Source organism: Rutidosis leptorrhynchoides, chromosome 2 (assembly GCF_046630445.1).
Source record: "Rutidosis leptorrhynchoides isolate AG116_Rl617_1_P2 chromosome 2, CSIRO_AGI_Rlap_v1, whole genome shotgun sequence".
NCBI classification, from domain to species: domain Eukaryota; kingdom Viridiplantae; phylum Streptophyta; class Magnoliopsida; order Asterales; family Asteraceae; genus Rutidosis; species Rutidosis leptorrhynchoides.
The window spans coordinates 286,240,294-286,258,195 of NC_092334.1; the positions used below are offsets into that span (position 1 = coordinate 286,240,294).

The 17,902-nt window shown below is 33.8% G+C and overlaps 2 protein-coding genes across 7 annotated transcripts; one reads left to right on the top strand and one right to left on the bottom strand.

The window, feature by feature from the left end:
• Positions 1-1,795: 1,795 nt before the first annotated feature.
• On the top strand, positions 1,796-9,235 carry LOC139891799 (polyadenylate-binding protein-interacting protein 11). 5 transcript variants are annotated; one of them, XM_071874793.1, is made up of 10 exons: positions 1,798-1,848; positions 2,021-2,068; positions 3,425-3,535; positions 3,634-3,678; positions 3,770-3,842; positions 3,926-4,038; positions 4,138-4,197; positions 4,316-4,432; positions 6,511-6,572; positions 8,910-9,229. In XM_071874793.1, the coding sequence occupies exons 3-10, from the start codon at positions 3,458-3,460 to the stop codon at positions 8,965-8,967; spliced, it is 606 nt and encodes a 201-aa protein (XP_071730894.1). In that variant the 5' UTR covers positions 1,798-1,848; positions 2,021-2,068; positions 3,425-3,457; the 3' UTR covers positions 8,968-9,229. The 5 variants fall into 5 exon arrangements, with proteins under 5 accessions (XP_071730896.1, XP_071730894.1, XP_071730895.1 ...); XM_071874796.1 differs by lacking the exons at positions 1,798-1,848; positions 2,021-2,068 and adding exons at positions 2,080-2,475; positions 2,626-2,762 and having other exon boundaries at positions 8,910-9,235; XM_071874795.1 differs by lacking the exon at positions 2,021-2,068 and having other exon boundaries at positions 1,796-1,848; positions 8,910-9,230.
• Positions 9,236-10,021: 786 nt separating this feature from the next.
• LOC139891800 (uncharacterized) lies at positions 10,022-13,454 on the bottom strand. Of its 2 annotated transcripts, none has more exons than XM_071874798.1 (8): positions 13,329-13,454; positions 12,925-13,022; positions 12,551-12,621; positions 12,349-12,437; positions 11,570-11,678; positions 11,298-11,311; positions 10,786-10,887; positions 10,022-10,431 (listed from the first exon to the last, which is right to left on the bottom strand). In XM_071874798.1, exons 1-8 carry the CDS (start codon positions 13,371-13,373, stop codon positions 10,258-10,260), a joined length of 702 nt encoding a protein of 233 aa, XP_071730899.1. In that variant the 5' UTR covers positions 13,374-13,454; the 3' UTR covers positions 10,022-10,257. The 2 variants fall into 2 exon arrangements, with proteins under 2 accessions (XP_071730899.1, XP_071730898.1); XM_071874797.1 differs by having other exon boundaries at positions 12,551-12,633.
• Between the last annotated feature and the right edge of the window lie 4,448 nt (positions 13,455-17,902).

The following is a 17,902-nucleotide window of genomic DNA, read 5'->3' on the forward strand; positions in this document are numbered from 1 at the left end:
ATCTTGAGATACCATAGACACGTATACAATGTTTCGACCTATCATGTCGACACATCTATATATATTTCGGAACAACCATAGACACTCTATATGTGAATGTTGGAGTTAGCTATACAGGGTTGAGGTTGATTCCAAAATATATATAGTTTGAGTTGTGATCAATACTGAGATACGTATACACTGGGTCGTGGATTGATTCAAGATAATATTTATCGATTTATTTCTGTACATCTAACTGTGGACAACTAGTTGTAGGTTACTAACGAGGACAGCTGACTTAATAAACTTAAAATATCAAAATATATTAAAAGTATTGTAAATATATTTTGAACATACTTTGATATATATGTATATATTGTTATAGGTTCGTGAATCAACCAGTGGCCAAGTCTTACTTCCCGACGAAGTAAAAATCTGTGAAAGTGAGTTATAGTCCCACTTTTAAAATCTAATATTTTTGGGATGAGAATACATGTAGGTTTTATAAATGATTTACAAAATAGACACAAGTACGTGAAACTACATTATATGGTTGAATTATCAAAATCGAATATGCCCCTTTTTATTAAGTCTGGTAATCTAAGAATTAGAGAACAGACACCCTAATTGACGCGAATCCTAAAGATAGATCTATTGGGCCTAACAAACCCTATCCAAAGTACCGGATGCTTTAGTACTTCGAAATTTATATCATATCCGAAGGGTGTCCCGGAATGATGGGGATATTCTTATATATGCATCTTGTTAATGTCGATTACCAGGTGTTCACCATATGAATGATTTTTATCTCTATGTATGGGATGTGTATTGAAATATGAAATCTTGTGGTCTATTGTTACGATTTGATATATATAGGTTAAACCTATAACTCACCAACATTTTTGTTGACGTTTAAAGCATGTTTATTCTCAGGTGAATACTAAGAGCTTCCGCTGTTGCATACTAAAATAAGGACAAGATTTGGAGTCCATGTTTGTATGATATTGTATAAAAAGTGCATTCAAGAAACTGATTTCGATGTAACATATTTGTATTGTAAACCATTATGTAATGGTCGTGTGTAAACAGGATATTTTAGATTATCATTATTTGATAATCTACGTAAAGCTTTTTAAACCTTTATTTATGAAATAAAGGTTATGGTTTGTTTTAAAAATGAATGCAGTCTTTGAAAAACGTCTCATACAGAGGTCAAAACCTCGCAATGAAATCAATTAATATGGAACGTTTTTAATCAATAAGAACGGGACATTTCATTGTGCGATGTTGATTTTTATCACGATTGATTCTTAGATCGTTGAATTGTAGCCATAATTGTTTGTACTTAATCGAGTTCGTTTTAGTTATCGAGTTATAAGGTCTTTTAGAAAATGAGTTGTTAAGACGTGGAGTCGTGTTTGTTGTAATTAATAGCTTCTTGCTAGTCTTATTATTATTTATGAATTTATTGTCTTTCAAAAAAATAAAAATTTGTCTTTAATCATCTTTAATGACTTATGTTTTTAGATATATGTTTTTATATTGTTTTTTAATCAGAATATTTTGTTAATATTGCTTTTTTATAATAGTATAGAAGAGAGAAGATAGACAGACAAATAAATCGGTAGGTAGATAGATATATAGATAATAATTTCGTTTTCACGGGTATTAAACTATTTAATTTATTTGTAACACAAAGTTACTCCTTTAATTTATTATAGTACTTTCATAGTTCATTAACTTTAATTAATCTCGTAGATAGATTACCAAAACGGACGTTATACCATCACCAACAAGACAAAACACCCTAATATAATTATTAACTCACTACTAACAACAAACTCTGATACATTCTTGGCGAACAAAAAGGTTCTTCTTCTTCTTTCTCATCTATGAGTTATGAATTTACGATTAATGATTTTTGATTTTTGATTATATGATTTGTGATCAATATACGTTTACATACATATAACTCTCTCTCTCTCTCTCTCTCTCTCTCTCTCTCTCTCTCTCTCTCTCTCTCATTTTTACTATCTTTCAGTTCAATTCAATCAACCAACACTCCATTCTCAACTCATCCATCCATCAGGTAACGATTTCATTATACGTTTTCTTTTTTTCTTTTTTTTCTTTCCTAATTTCCAGCGCTTTTTTTAATTGAATTTTGATCCCTACAGTTGATTAAAAAAATTTTAGAAGGAAATTAGCTCAATATAAGAACTAGTGTCACTGGGTAATCGATCGATATTGTTATGGCTGTTGTTGAGAACGGTGTATCCAATAATCAGGTTGAATCGAACGACGACGTTGATCATTCGGATTCCTCCATCTCGGTTTCTATGGAAAATGGAAATGGTAATTTAGGTAATGGAAATGATCATGTGGATGAAGGATTTCAGAAAGAAATGAGGGAATTGGAGATTATGTTTCCCAAATTGAACCCTATGGCTCAAGAATTTGTGCCTCCTTCATTATCATCATCGAATAATAATCATAAAAAAAGTGGTGGTGGTGGTGGTGGTGGTGGTGGTGGTGGTGGTGGTGGTGGTGGTGGTGGTGGTGGTGGTGGTGGTGGTGGTGGTGGTGGTGGTGGTGGTGGTGGTGGTGGTGGTGGTGGTGGTGGTGGTGGTGGTGGTGGTGGTGGTGGTGGTAGGATTTTATTACAATCACCATCTGCTGCTGCTGTTGCCGCTCAGTTTGGTTATGCTGCTGCTGTTAATGATTTCTTACTTCAAACTAACCACCCGGCATTCGCTAACGTTAAAGTTTTGTTTCATAGGCCGGCAGATTACATAGAAACATTTCAAACTTTGCTCATTTTGCTATTACTAAAAAGTTCAAGTTTCCTTTTTTATATTTAAAACTTCTACAGTTCACGTTTTATTGTATATGGTGACGAGTAACTGGTCTCGTCTTGGTAGCCACATGAGCTGTCATGTCACCAAATGTTTCTGTGTCACCAACAGACTGATTGTTGGTAATTTAAGAGTAAATGGCACCACAAAGTACCCAACTTTACTAATTTTCAATGGTTGGATACCCTGTGTCTTTTTGATGATTAAAAAGTAAGGTTCTTTTACTAACAAGAAAAGATCTTTTTACCTTTTGAAGCATCACAACACAATATTGCTTCCCCCCTTACTAAAGGTTCATTCTTGAAAAGAAACTTAAATACCGTATATTGACGAAAAATTGTGTAGCCAAAATGAGAATTTTGACAAAGTTGTGTAGCCTAATTGTAAAGATAAATTTATGTAAGTTTTTGACACATACAAAAAGAAGTTTATTTTAGTAAGGTACCTACAATGGCAAATGGTGAAAATTTTGATGCAGTACATTATTTCAATGTAGTTTGGCCTTGTTTTGTATATGTTCATTAAAACAAAAAGTTGAGGTTTTGTTTTGTCTATGCTGATTGTTTTTGGATTAAATTGTTTATGATTAGAAGAAGGGTAGTTTTGGTAATGGAAAACGGAGAATGAATAGCCGAACTAACATGGCACAACGAGAAGATGCGATTAAGAGAACAGTTCATGTGTCTGACATTGATCAGCAGGTAAATGAATGCTGACTCATATAATGCATTTCTATCAGTTGTTTACTAGTAGGATTTTTCTGGTTTTTGATCTTAAATAAATGGTGAGTTTCGCTTAGGTAACTGAAGAACAGCTTGCAGCACTTTTTATTAGTTGTGGACAGGTAAATACGTTATTCATGTCATCGTAGAAAGGCGTTTGTTTTTCCTCGCATATATCATTTTGACTTCTGTTTTTTCTTGTTTACATAATAGGTTGTTGATTGCCGTGTATGTGGCGACCCTAATTCTGTTCTTCGTTTTGCTTTTATCGAGTTTACTGATGAAGGTATGCAAATATAATGTTGCTAAATGTAGTTAGTACGTTGTGGGATTTGTGTTATGTTAGGTTTTGTGTTGCTGTATCTGCAGAAGGTGCAAGGAATGCATTAAGTCTTGCTGGAACAATGCTCGGGTTCTATCCTGTTAAGGTGCTGCCTTCAAAAACCGCAATTGCGCCAGTGAATCCCACTTTTCTGCCGCGAGTCAGATTCTTTGACTTTGACTTTGACTTCTGAAAGTGATGGACAATGTACTTTTAGTTGTGCTAAACTGCTAACACTTTTATTCTTGTTTGTGTTTAGTCTGAGGATGAAAGGGAAATGTGTGCACGAACTATTTATTGTACTAATATTGATAAGAAGGTAGTTAAAAGTTTTTTTTCCTTTTTTCCTTTTTTTTTCCTTTTTTTTTTTTTTTTTTATGCATTTGATGAACGTTAGTTTTGTAGCACTTATGTGATCACTATCTTGTTTGAATCAGGTTACACAGGCAGATGTCAAACTCTTCTTTGAATCACTTTGTGGAGAGGTTTACCGCCTGAGGTTGCTCGGGGACTATCATCATTCGTCTCGCATTGCATTTGTGGAGTTTGTTATGGTGATTTTTCTAAGCTTTTAGCTATATTGTTACTATGAATATTCAATTCATTTATTGAACATAGCATAATTATATGCTTGCTGGTGCTATATGCCATTATGAAGATGCTCTATTGATGAATTATTATATTCATAATGTTAGAACAGTCCTTTTCTAAAACATTCTTGTAATAGAATATTTTTTACCCAATTTCAAAACATTCTTAAAATAGGATTGTAATATGATCAAGATAACTTTCTTGAAATAGGATTGAGATCATATTACAATCCTATCTCAAAACATCAAATTAACTTTGGTGTTAATTTCTCTTTTCTTTTTGAAGATAAATTAGTCCCTTTGTTAATTTACGTTTGTCAGTAAGCTAATTTTTCCGAAGTTTTTGCTATAATATTCTCCAGACCTTTAACTCATTATCTCTGTTGGCAAGATGTGCATATTGGCTATTTCACCGTGTCTTCTGACTTCTAAGCTAATTAGCTAGCTCAAACTAAGATCATGGTTGCAAACGGTTGTTGCGGCGATTTGGTGGCTAGCACGTCCCGTTTCAACCAAAAACGTCTAATTAATCGGTTAACGCTGAAAAGTCATGTCAAAGTCGGTCATAAGTTGACTTTTTGTTTGGCCTTGTTCTAGTGTTAACGAAAATCCCAAATCCATTTAAAAATTAGTTGGAAAACACGCCGACTTACATAATATCCTTTAAAGATAAAATAATCATAGAAATTTGTTAAAAACCTATATATTTTTTAATCTAACACCACATCATCTTATTTGTAAATCATTTATTTTTAAAATATTTGTGTTATTTATGCTTGATATATTTATATTTAATATATTTTTATTTAAAAGTCAACCTTCGTCTCGACCGACTCGACCTTTCCAGGTCCAGACCGACTTGTCTCTGTCTCGCCTCTTATTCAACCTTGATTAAGAGTGTGTAGTGTAAAAGATAACTTTATGGTATGTGAGGAAATCTTCAACCTAGAGGTTGTGGGTTCAAGACTCGTAGTAGGCAATGTGTATATATAATATGTGTGTTTAAAATCTTAATAACACCCAATGCCGCCTTAGGTGGGGTATGGTGGATATTTCCCGCATTACTTTGCTTCACATCATCTGGGTTAGCTTTTTGATGCACTGGTGCTAACAATTGGTGTAAGGTGCCACATATTGCTAAGGCATCGTACATGCGCCGTAGATACGATTTGTCATTAGTAAGTGATGTAAGGTGCCCCACATATTGCTAAGGCACCTTACATGCGCTCTAGATAAGATTTGTTGTTAATAAGTGGTGTTAGGTGGCACATATTGCTAAGGCATCTTATATGCGCCATAGATAAAATTCGTTATTATTGTCCTAGCAAGGTTAGGTCTCTTTTGAAGCTTAATAAGAGGTGCAGCTTTGAAAACAACTTTAATTAACAGGTTATATATATCAATGGTCATTTAGTTAAGATTTAAATTTGAATGCTGACCTTCATTTGATTCTCAAACCATCACTAAGAGCCCAGTGGTTGCGGACCTGAGATTGTTGCAAGAGGTCTTAGGTTCAAATCTTGTTGTGGCTAGGGAATGGCTTGGAAACAGCCATGTATTAATATGGTAATGCCGCGTACATCCGAGTAATAAAATACTGCTCTCAACCTCATCACTTTTCACCTTCATTTGATACTCTATTTGAACACAAGGCTTGTTACAGTTTTTTCAGTCAATGATTTTTGTATTTGTGATTAGAGATATGAGTTAGTCATATTAGGTATTCAACAGATGGCTTACAAGTTTTCGCTGTGTTTTCCTTTATTTCTTATTGAACCAGAGATTCCGTGATGGTATGCCTGTTTAATGTTGGCTTGCTTTGTTTATTTTGGTGTTGTCGTTTTTTGGCCTGGTTTGTTGACTAGGAGGCATATCTTCTAGTCATTTCTGTACATTTGCATTGTAAATATTTTGACTTATAATATATTCTCCTTTACCAAAAAAAAAAAAATTAGGAAAAAAAAAGAAACTGGCTTTTACATTCTATATTTAATATTTTTGCAAGATACTAACATTAATCATGTGTTGGGTTGATGTTACAGGCTGAGAGTGCTATTGCAGCTTTGAACTGTAGTGGTGCGGTGTTGGGATCTTTACCAATAAGGTACTTTTATTCTGTTTCAAACACTTTCGTATCCACTGAATTGCCATGTTTGAATATATATATATATATATATATATATATATATATATATATATATATATATATATATATATATATATATATAGGGGTCAAGGGGGAAGTAACCAACTGAGAGGAGGGGGGAAGTAATTTTTATTTACTTATTTTTTGGTTTTTTCGAATTTTTTTTTTTTCCAGGCATCAAGATCACACGAAAATATGAACATTTAAAAAAGACACTTCGTGATGAATGTTATTATTTAGGCGAAAAAAACGATTGACAAAAAATAACATTCAAGATAATATTGATCGTGAAGAATGTTAATCTTCGAACGTATTTTTTTTTTCATGTTTTGTGAAGTACTTTTTGTCAAAATTTAGCCCGATTTAGAGTTTAGGGTTTAGTCCCTAAACCCTAAACTCTAAACCGTTCGTGTTAAAAACTCAATCTAAATCCTAAATCTAAACCCTAAACCCTAAATTTCTAAACCCTAAGATCTGCACCCTAATCTCTAAACCCTCAAAATACGCTCGAAAAACATGATAATTGTTATATATTATTTCTTCGAGCGTTTTCCCTCCAAAATACAAACATTTATCATAAAGTTTATTTTTTAAATGTTCATATTTTCATCCAATCTATAATGTTCGTGAACAAGGTTTTTTCAAAAAACGAAAAAAAAAAGAAATTTTGCTTCCCCCAATTGGTTACTTCCCCATTGATACTACCATATATATATAGGATCAATGGGGAAGTAACCAATTGGGAGGAAGCAAATTTTTTTTTTTTTTTCCTTTTTTTTGGAATTTTTTTTAGGCGTCAAGATCACACGAAAATATGAACATTTAAAAAAGACACTTCGTGATGAATGTTATTATTTATGCGGGAAAACGATCGACAAACATAACATTCAAGATAATATTGATCGTGAAAAATGTTAACGTTTTTTTTTCATGTTTTGTGAAGTAAAATTTAGACTGATTTAGAGTTTAGGGTTTAGGGTTTGGTGTTTTAGGTTTAGTCCCTAAACCCTAAACCGTTCGTGTTAAAAACTCAATCTAAATCCTAAATCTAAACCCTAAACCCTAAATTTCTAAACCTCAATATCTAAACCCTATAAACCCTAATATCTAAACCCTAATAGCTAAAACCTCAAAATACGCTCGAAAAACACGATAATTGTTATATATTACTTCTTCGAGCGTAATTGTTATATATTACTTCTTCGAGCGTTTTTCCGCCAAAATAAAAACATTTATCACAAAGTGTCTCTACTAAATGTTCATATTTTCATCTCATCTATAATGTTCGTGAACAAAGTTTTTTCAAAAAACGAAAAAAAAAAAAAAAAATGTTTTTGCTTCCCCCCGCTTCCCCCCGAATGGTTACTTCCCTCTTGATCCTACCACTATATATATATATATTAGGGTTTATAGGGTTTAGATATTAGGGTTTAGAAATTTAGGGTTTAGGGTTTAGATTTAGGATTTAGATTGAGTTTTTAACACGAACGGTTTAGAGTTTAGGGTTTAGGGTTTGGTGTTTTGGGTTTATTCCATAAACACCAAACCCTAAACTCTAAATCGGGCTAAATTTTACTTCACAAAACATGAAGAAAAAAAACGTTCATATTCTTCACGAACAATATTATCTTGAATGTTATTTTTGTCGATCGTTTTTCCGCCTAAATAATAACATTCATCACGAAGTGTCTCTTCTAAATGTTCATATTTTCGTGTGATCTTGATGCCGGAAAAAAAAAATTTCAAAAAAAAACGGAAAAAAAAAAATTTTTTGCTTCCCCCCACTTCCCCCGATTGGTTACTTCCCCATTGATCCTGCCCCTATATATATATATATATATATATATATATATATATATATATATATATATATATATATATATATATATATATATATATATTCACATTAAAGTGGCAAACTGGAAGATCAGGTGTATTGTTAATGGGGATTCGGTAATTGGTCGAAATATGAAATGTTTTCTCATGAGTGAGATCGGAGTAGGTTGACCTTATTTTGTTCCTGTTTCCCCGGAAAGATCTTGAATAGTCAAGGTAGTAAATATGAATACTAAAATAATCAGAGTTTTTGATCAAAATAAAATCAGGAGGTCGTATGCATTAAAAACACATTTAAGGTGTCTTTCAACCTAACATCTGACATGTTTACACTTAACCTAGAAATTGTAATCAACGTATTTGGCCTGTTAGATATTAAACACAGCGCGATTCGACCCATTTAACTAGGAAATGTGCCAGAATGCTCCTCTCTAATCCACAATTTATTTGTTGTTGCAGGGTAAGCCCTTCAAAGACCCCTGTTCGTCCACGTTCACCCCGCCCTACCATCCACTGAGACATTGGCTACAAATAGCTATAGCTATATTTAATTAATACGGTAGATACACAGAAACTATTGAAAATAATATTTTTCGTTTGTGTATGATGCTTCTCAGAGGCCATGTGTATGTCTATAGATTTATTTATATGTAGAGAGCCCGGATGAAAAATCTCCGCGGACGGTGAGTGTTGTTGAGAAGCATACAATTTTGGATCTTTTGTCATGGAAATCACGTTTGTAGCACGTTTTGTTTTCTTCTTGTCTTTTGTGTGTCTGTGTTCTAGTCTCTAATCGCATTAAACAGTCATGTCAGTAACGTAGTACCACTACTGATTTTGTTTATGTTTTAACCACAATATATAGATGAGTCTTTCTATCACACTGCCTTTTATTAGGGGGTAATGCAAATATTGGTCTGGTCTATGCATTGACAAAACTCAACAGAACTAATTCCTTATAGTAATTGTTTCGTACTGCGTTCAAAACTGGCCTATTGTGATAAATCAAAATTAGTTTCAAACAAAACATAACTCAAACCAGTGAATCTAAACTGGCCTAATGCTCTTTCATATATGTAGAAATTGTCACTACAAATTGTTTTTGGTTAGTAGGTTGTGTCAATACGATAATTGGATAATTTTAGTTTCAAATAATAACATTATTATTTGCAATGATATTGTGATCGAACATAACGTAATGTAACCTTGGTGTTAACATAGTTTTAACTCGGTTTTGAAAGAAGTGATTACAGAAATGTCAACCATGGGTGGTTTACAAGCAAGAGGGGGATTAGAAGTATCATCAGCTCAACATCATTGACCACGTAAAAGCATTCATTCATTTAAGAGAGTATTGGAAACTTTTAACAAAGTGGGATGATACTTGATCCTGCCACAAGGGTGAGACTGGTAGGTTTCCAAAGTTTTCCCAAGAAAACACATGATTTGAGTGTTCTTCGCCAATCTACACCTTTTTTCCGACATGTGGCGTAAGCTTTTCTTTCTTCAAAGCATTATAATGAAGAATGAGGGATAAATTTAAATATAACTGTGCGTGTACTGTTGACCCAACTCGTTTTGAAATATATGAAAAATCACCTGTTTAGGAACGATAGGATGACCTAAAGAGAAAACCGTCACCTTTTTGTATGACTCCAGTCAAGATTACATGTTACAGACTTACAGGTCATTTACATGAAAGGGAAAACAAAGACATTCATTGCATCAACATAGTTCAGTATAGGAACGATAGTGCGGCTCAGATCAAAAGTTATATTAAAGAATATGAAGGTATTTGCTGCTAGTATCAGGCTTCAGAAGTAGACTCAGATGATGAGTCTGGGCTACTCGTTTCAGCATCTGGCTTTTCAAGCTCAAGTGTTGCATTGAATCCAAAATCACTCCCAGGGCTAAATGATGCTTGTAGCTCTTCTATACTCTGAATCGTGTTGATTTTGTTATCCTTAACATAAATATTGTTCTGCCAAACGAGTCATGAGTTCAGAAAGTTGCTCTGCACTAATATCTTAACTTAGAAAAGGTGACAACTTTGACCCATTAACATATAAGTCGATCCGCTTGGGCTATGTTTAAAAAATAGGAAATGGGACAAAAGTCATCCAAAACATTTTTATTCATTATACTTTCTAAATCATTTTATTAAAATGATTACAGATTTTGTTATTATATATGACTAACTATTTACTTAAAAAACGTAAATATTTTTTGGAGAACGGAGTTAGGTTAAGCTAAGCAGAACATTTTTGGAACCACCAATACATGGGAACTGCTTGCATTTAAGCAGGTGACAAATAAAGCAATAGCATAAACTTGCCTGCTTCACATAATCAGCCACGGTGGAGCTAACTATTTCTTGAATAACAAATTTTGTAACACGATCTTCACCAATCATTGACAAAAGAAAGCTTTTGGGTACCTGCAAAAACTTCCTGAATTAACTTTCGTGATAGAAAATTCATGATAACAGACTGCTATTTATGTATTTTCTACTTGACATCTAATACAACCAAAGAAATTTAATCCATTCATCATATTTTCAACATTTTTTCCTTTTGTCAAAAATTTAAAACTTGGAAGTAGCAAACTGCCCACTGTCATACTACTTAGTGATGTAACTGACGTTAGTTCAAAAAGTTCTTATGCTGGAATTTGGAGGGCACAGATATTGGATAACGTATTTGCAGTATGTACCCAATTAGGTTAAATATTCTAAATACAGGAACAAAAAAGTATTACGAGTATCAAAGGAAAGAATCAGATATAACAATGTACTTCGTCTCAACAAAAAAGGAAATCATTAAAAATAGATGAATAACATGGCGTTACCTTAGATGTCTTCCCTAAAAGCCACCATCCACATGAAAAAGAGAAAGTGTTAGGAATGCCAAAATGAGTTGCTTGGTCAGGTTGAGTAACCGGTCAAAAATGAAATTTCTGTATGGATCGAAATGGGTTGCATTAACCCAAAACAGTTTATGTCCAAAATGGAAAGCTGGACAGCAAAGCCCTTATTGAAACAATATGCATTTACTCTAGAATAAAATATAATATAAAACGTAAGAACAGCCCACAAATAATTCTATCAAATTACAGATTACCCCCTTTTTGTCTGCGAAAGCCAGGAACTGGTGGTGCTGTACGAGCCAAATTTGTCAAAACCTTGTCAAATACTATTTGCGTCTCCTTCCCTGGTAATTCCACTTTTACCTGGAACGGGAGAATATCCACTGTAAATGTCTAAATGATTTACAACAGAATTCAACTGCTAATAATATACTCATGATGGTGTCAATTTGAACATAGAAAAAAATACATTGTACAATCAGCTTGTAAGTAAACAAGACATGTAACTTTCTCTTATTATTTTTCCGGGTCAAGCATTCTAATAATTAATGCTTGTCCAGTTCATATCATTGACCATAACTTAACACGATAATCATTACCTTTATTTAGCACTTCAAGAAAAAGTATATCTTATAAATCAAGAAGATAACATAAGCTTGTAAGTCAAGTGTGTTAGTGTTGCAAGTATTTCTCAACAGTAAATCAGCTGAAGAAACTTTCATATTTAGTGGTGAGATTGCCACTAAATAATATGAATTGATATTGATATTTAGAAAGTTTCATACTTTTTGCTAGAAGATACAGAACATTTAGAAGTATATATATATATATATATATATATATATATATATATATATATATATATATATATATATATATATATATATATATATATATATATATCCTCGGTCTTATAACTAGGAATGTATATCTTTTGTTACGGAGTATTAATAAAGTAGCACAACATATATAATCTCAGAAAGAGGCTTTGGGAATTTTTAGTTTAAGAGATTATAGATGCTTCTGAGCTCACTTGCATCTTATCATCATCCTGCACTTCCACAAGTATATTAGCATTTTTTACTGATACAACATTATCATCTGATATCGAAGCTTCTACACCTGCAATGCATTATTATATAATAAAAAAAACTTTTAATCAATTATTTTAATTACATGAGGAGAGAGAGGTTATCAATGTATCATAATAAGGTTTGGAAGTAGGTCAAGATCACCTGATGGAGCAGCAAGTAGTGGTCTAACAAATGAGCTCAGACTTTTATCAGACTTACATGAATCCAGTGTTCTGTATAAATTACTAAAAGACATAAAAATCAGAAAATAAGTAGTCCATATATTCCTAACCTAAGGAGGTATGAAGATTATAACCTGTAGTGGTAAAATGGGTGGGTTGGCTAACAGGCCAAAGTTTATGCAACTAGGTAAAAGTCTAAACACAACGAATTAGGTTAACCCATAAACACTTTTTGTCCATTTTGTTGGAATTTTAATGAGCGGCACCATTCATATCTGATATATGATTGAAATTGAAATAATACAAAGTGATGATACATGAAACAACTATTTATCATTTGTCAGATAAACTTACCTCCCATCTAAACATTGTTTTGTAGAGAAAAGAAGATTGATACTTGATACATTATTCCAATTTGCAACGCTTACATGCTTGCTCTTAGCAATATCATTCTGCATAATGTAAACCATTGCAAATGTAAATACACTTAATAATTTACCACACTAGTTACTACCTGAAATTACAATTTCCAAGCTTATACAATTATTGTAATTTGAGAAAAATCAACAAATTGATTTTGAATAGATTATATGCATTACCAACTTTAGCTTATCTATTCAAAGAAGGCACAAACTTAAGCTTTTAAACTCGCTCGCAAGTCATAAGCAAGGAAAATAAGGCAAAGAGCATTAATAATATATAATTGTGCACGAGAATTATATAAAAATGAAAGCAAAAAAGATGGAGAAGAAAGTTACTTTGGAGTAAGTGAGATGGAAAAATGTTAGAAAAATGGTCGCCATTGATCGTGGTCAAGCTGCTTCTATGTCCAACCCTTTTTCTGCTCAATCCTTTCAGTCAATTGAGTTTTGCCGAATTTTCACTATCAACTCCTGCTTTCAGAAATATAAGCATCAATCTATGTATTGGGTAAATTACATTTTTCATTTTTAGTCCTTAGTTTATTGTCTTGGTTAATTTGCACCTTTTTCATTTTCTTGATGATTTTGACCAACAATCAATTTTAGTCATTGACTGTAACATATAAATTTTCTAATTACATAAGAGTATTACCAACATACACAAACTAAATTACCTAAGCCTATATGAAAAGGCTTTCTGTAAAAAAAAAAATATATATATATATATATATATATATATATATATATATATATATATATATATATATATATATATATATATATATATATTAACGCAATATGTAAAACACCCTCTAATCTAAAAAAGAAAGAAAACTAGAAGGGAAAATAAAATAATTATAAAAGCTTATAATAAAGTCATGAGTTTCACGAGATATTACACTTGCCTAAAAAAAAAGTTACATTACGAATATGAAATATGAACGGGATAGTTTTATTCTCGTTATCATATCTTACAACGTTTAAAATATTTAATTTGTAAACTACAACATTTTTTTCCCCAGAAAGTAATATTTCATAATTTGTAAGTTGCCCTCAATATACCACGAGATCTCCTGTTGTCAACCATTGGGATTTTCCCTCACATAATATCAGTAACTCACCCGGTTAACCTGCAGGCTGATGTTTTCAAGTGTAAAATTGAGCTCCTTAACATTCGTATGAAGAACGGCTGGCATTATGCAACCTGCAGTATCTGCAAGGCGAAAAAGGGAATCACGAGGCAGTTTGGGGGCTACTATTGCGAATCTTGCGCAAAAATTGTGCCCGAACCCATTATGCGGTATTTACTATCTAAACCTATGTGTGGGGCAACAAATCCAACCATGTGTTTCATATGTTTGCGTTTTCAATAGTCATCGTTTCATGCATCTCCATGAAACGTTTCCAGGTTCAGGCTTCAATGTGACGTCCGGGATGCGACTGCGGAAACTATGGTTGTTTTCTTTGATGAAACTGCTGAACAATTGACTCAGACAACGGCTCCAATTTTGTTGGCTGAACATGATGAGGTAAGCCTAAAAATTTTGGTCGGCTTACGTTTGTTCGTTCATGACAACACTTTATGTTTATATACATATAGAAAACATGCACAACCGTTTTGCCAAATGCGCTCGCATATCTGTTGGGAACCACGCATGTCGTCTTGATAAAGATTAACTCATACTATGAGCATGGATCGCTTGAAAGTTTTAATTGCATAAAGGTGTACTTGGATGAACCAATTCCCGACACCCCACCAGCTGGGGGTGTTGAACAGGTCACCATACCTGCAGTTACTGAACCACTTCCTGAATCGAGTATTCCCCCACCGTCAACCTCAAAAGGGTTGAAACATGAGATTGATGTGCCAACACCACCAAAGGATTTGGAACGTGCGAGCAGCTGGAGGTACCCTATTACCTACTGTGCTTATATACAATTATATGCACAGGAACGGCCACACATGATATAATGTACATATGTTTTCCAATTGTCGGGCCCATGCTTATACACATCATTGCATTGACCTGCAGGTTCATTGTTACAACGTCTGATTCAGACGATGAGCAGCCCCACGAAACAACAAAGATTGAGGAGAAGGAGGTGAAGAACAAGGAATAAAAGGGATTTGCATAGCTAAAATAAATAACTCCACATAATAAGTTATAATTTGGTTCTTTATCTTTGTAAGCACATTTTCGTTTTTCTACTGCTCTCGGCGTGTTTAGTCGATATCCTATGACATTATCCCCCATGTTTTTTGGGCATTTATAATAAAGTCTATGTTTCTATTATTGACCATTATTTTGAGTATGTTGGTTTTTATCTCTTTACATTATGGTTGGCTTGCTGTTATTAGACGGTCACTGTTTAGTGGCGCACGCACTGAAAATAAAAACGTATCTATTTTTTATGCAAGTGTCATTCTATGCATTATGGCCATTTTGATTTCACCATATACGCCATTCTTTGCTTTAGTGTTGTTATGATCCAAGCATTGCTAGAAGGTCCTGATGCAATTTTATGAGTTATGCTAAATGATAAAGGTCATAGAACACATCAGACTTGAATAGAAACCAGTTGATTTTCCTCCGTGCATGCATGTTTTCTACGAATGATTTGTTTATATTGGATTCAATCCTGTTTAGTTTGGCCATGTTTAATTTAATTTAGTATATGGCCGACTCCAGCTCCTATCTTGCATCACTTGGACACAATTTAGTCCCATACTAGAGTTACCCATGTCCAAAAACTTTAGGTTTTGTGCACCACATGCTTGGACCCCATAAATTCCATTAGTACAAACATGGGAAGGCTAGGCATACATGGCATGATCACTATCATTAAAATGCTAAATTTGAATCCCTGACCTAAATTAGACTTACATTGAGGTAGAGTGGTCAGGTATGCCCTGCAGCCCATATATATATATGAAGTTTACTCATGCCTATTTTCCTGTATGATTGTTAAAATCATTAAATTAGTCACAATTATAGGGCCCAGAGCATCATTGTTCATGGTAACTCTAAGAACAGCCCCAGACCAATGCTTGGTTCCATAGTTACAGTCAGTGTAGACCTATGGATTTGTGAAATAAATATAATCCCCTCATGTTCCCCTTCTCCAACCCTTGGCATCCTCTTCACACTTTGAATTACTAAACCATACCATATTTGTAGCGACCCCGACAAATCGTCAAGTGACGGCGTCGTCTACGTAGGTCCCATTGCATGGTCATAAGTCTTTAAGACAAAGTTTGACCAAAATATGTCGCCTTCATTTCAAAATAAAGATGTTTCAAAGTTTACAAACGTAGTTTCCATAACAAGTACATAACAATGTTTAAAGTTTGTATGAAACACGTGCGACACGATTAAAAGTAGTCAAAAAGACGCTCCACATATGCAAGTATACTCGACATCCAATGCAAGTATCAAAAAGTATGAGCGGAAGCATGTATCACCTAAGTTCAAGGACCTGAGAAAAACATAGAGAATCTGTCAACGAAAACGTTGGTGAAATCATAGGTTTAAATAAGTAAGTGAGTAAAAGTAAGTTGAACCACAAGATTTGCAACATCGATAAAGTCATAGTACATTCTAAAAGTTAATATTCACGAGCACTCAATTATCAAAGCTTAACATTCCGTCCGTTGAACCCCGTAATAATAGTGTTAGAATATACACTGCTTCCCGAAAATATATTTCACCCGTAGACGGTAGCGAACCGTCCGAAGTGAGGGTTTGTCAAACCCATATGGCCATATAACATAAGTTCTCGCTTACACCATCTGATGTAACTAATGATAATCGAATTGAGGATTTGTGTTCAAACTCGTATGTAGAATGTTTGTTTTCCCTGTACTTGTGTTCACGTAGTTTAAAAGAACGTTTATGTTTTCTCATCCCAAAAGTAAGTTCAAAAAGAGTAAAAGTGGGACTATGATCTCACCTTTGATTGCAAGAGTGTAAAAGTACTTCAACAAGTAAACGTGCAAGGAACAATGCTAGTCTCGACCTAAACAAATAGGTTGTATCAATAACGATAGTCACGAAGGGTCAAAGATGTTCAATTAGTCCTATGGCTCGTTACGACTCGATTAATATATCATGTGAATCAATTTGTCAAGTTTCATGCACGATACAAGTAGTTAGGCATGTTAGAACGATTGTATAATCGTTTGGTTAAGTTTGACTAAAAGTCAAACTTGGTCAAAGTCAAAGTCAACGGGGTCGGGTCGGGTGTCCGACAATTTTCTCATGATGAGAAGTCATATACGAGCATAATAGTCAAGTTTCATGTTAATCGGAGTTACGGTTAAGCGGGAAACATTTTGGGAGCGTTTAAAGACAAGAAAGTTGGCCTGGGCCATTTGCGCGGTGCGCAATGGGTTGCGCGGCGCGCACCCATGTGCAATACCAGGTCAGAACTCGACCAAGGGAACCATTTATTTGGTTTTTCTGATTTGCGCGGTGCGCAGGTGAACGCGCGGCGCGCATAACCTGGGGAATTGCTGATTGCAGAAAAATAACTTAAGTAACGAACCAAAACTCATTTTAACATATTTCATGCACCGAAAACACTTAAAACGCATATCATATATCATGAGAAAGGTAATTTGACAAGGAGAATAACTAAACGCATTTACTCAATCAAAACCAAACAACTTATATCAAAATCACCATTAATGCTCATCATTTATTACTCCAAGTTCATAAATGCCATATTATGATTCGGTAAATTAATGCACATGTGTAATACGCCGTTTTGAAGATAATCAAGCATACAACACAACTAGACACTTACAATTAACATTGCTAAGCATTTAATGCATCAAATATTCAATTTACTTTTATCAAACCCTAACCCAAAATCATAAAATCAACAATCTTGCTTATGAAACTAATCCA

Coding starts and splice junctions, on each gene's coding strand:
- LOC139891799 (XM_071874796.1), top strand. CDS start 2,232: ATGGCTGTTGTTGAGAACGGTGTATCCAATAATCAGGTTGAATCGAAC. Junction 2,763..3,424: donor AAGTTTTGTTTCATAGGCCG/GCAGATTACATA, acceptor GTTTATGATTAG/AAGAAGGGTAGTTTTGGTAA. Junction 4,039..4,137: donor ATCCCACTTTTCTGCCGCGA/GTCAGATTCTTT, acceptor GTTTGTGTTTAG/TCTGAGGATGAAAGGGAAAT.
- LOC139891800 (XM_071874797.1), bottom strand. CDS start 13,373: ATGGCGACCATTTTTCTAACATTTTTCCATCTCACTTACTCCAAA. Junction 13,023..13,328: donor TCCATCTCACTTACTCCAAA/GTAACTTTCTTC, acceptor TACATTATGCAG/AATGATATTGCTAAGAGCAA. Junction 10,432..10,785: donor TGGCTGATTATGTGAAGCAG/GCAAGTTTATGC, acceptor CTCGTTTGGCAG/AACAATATTTATGTTAAGGA.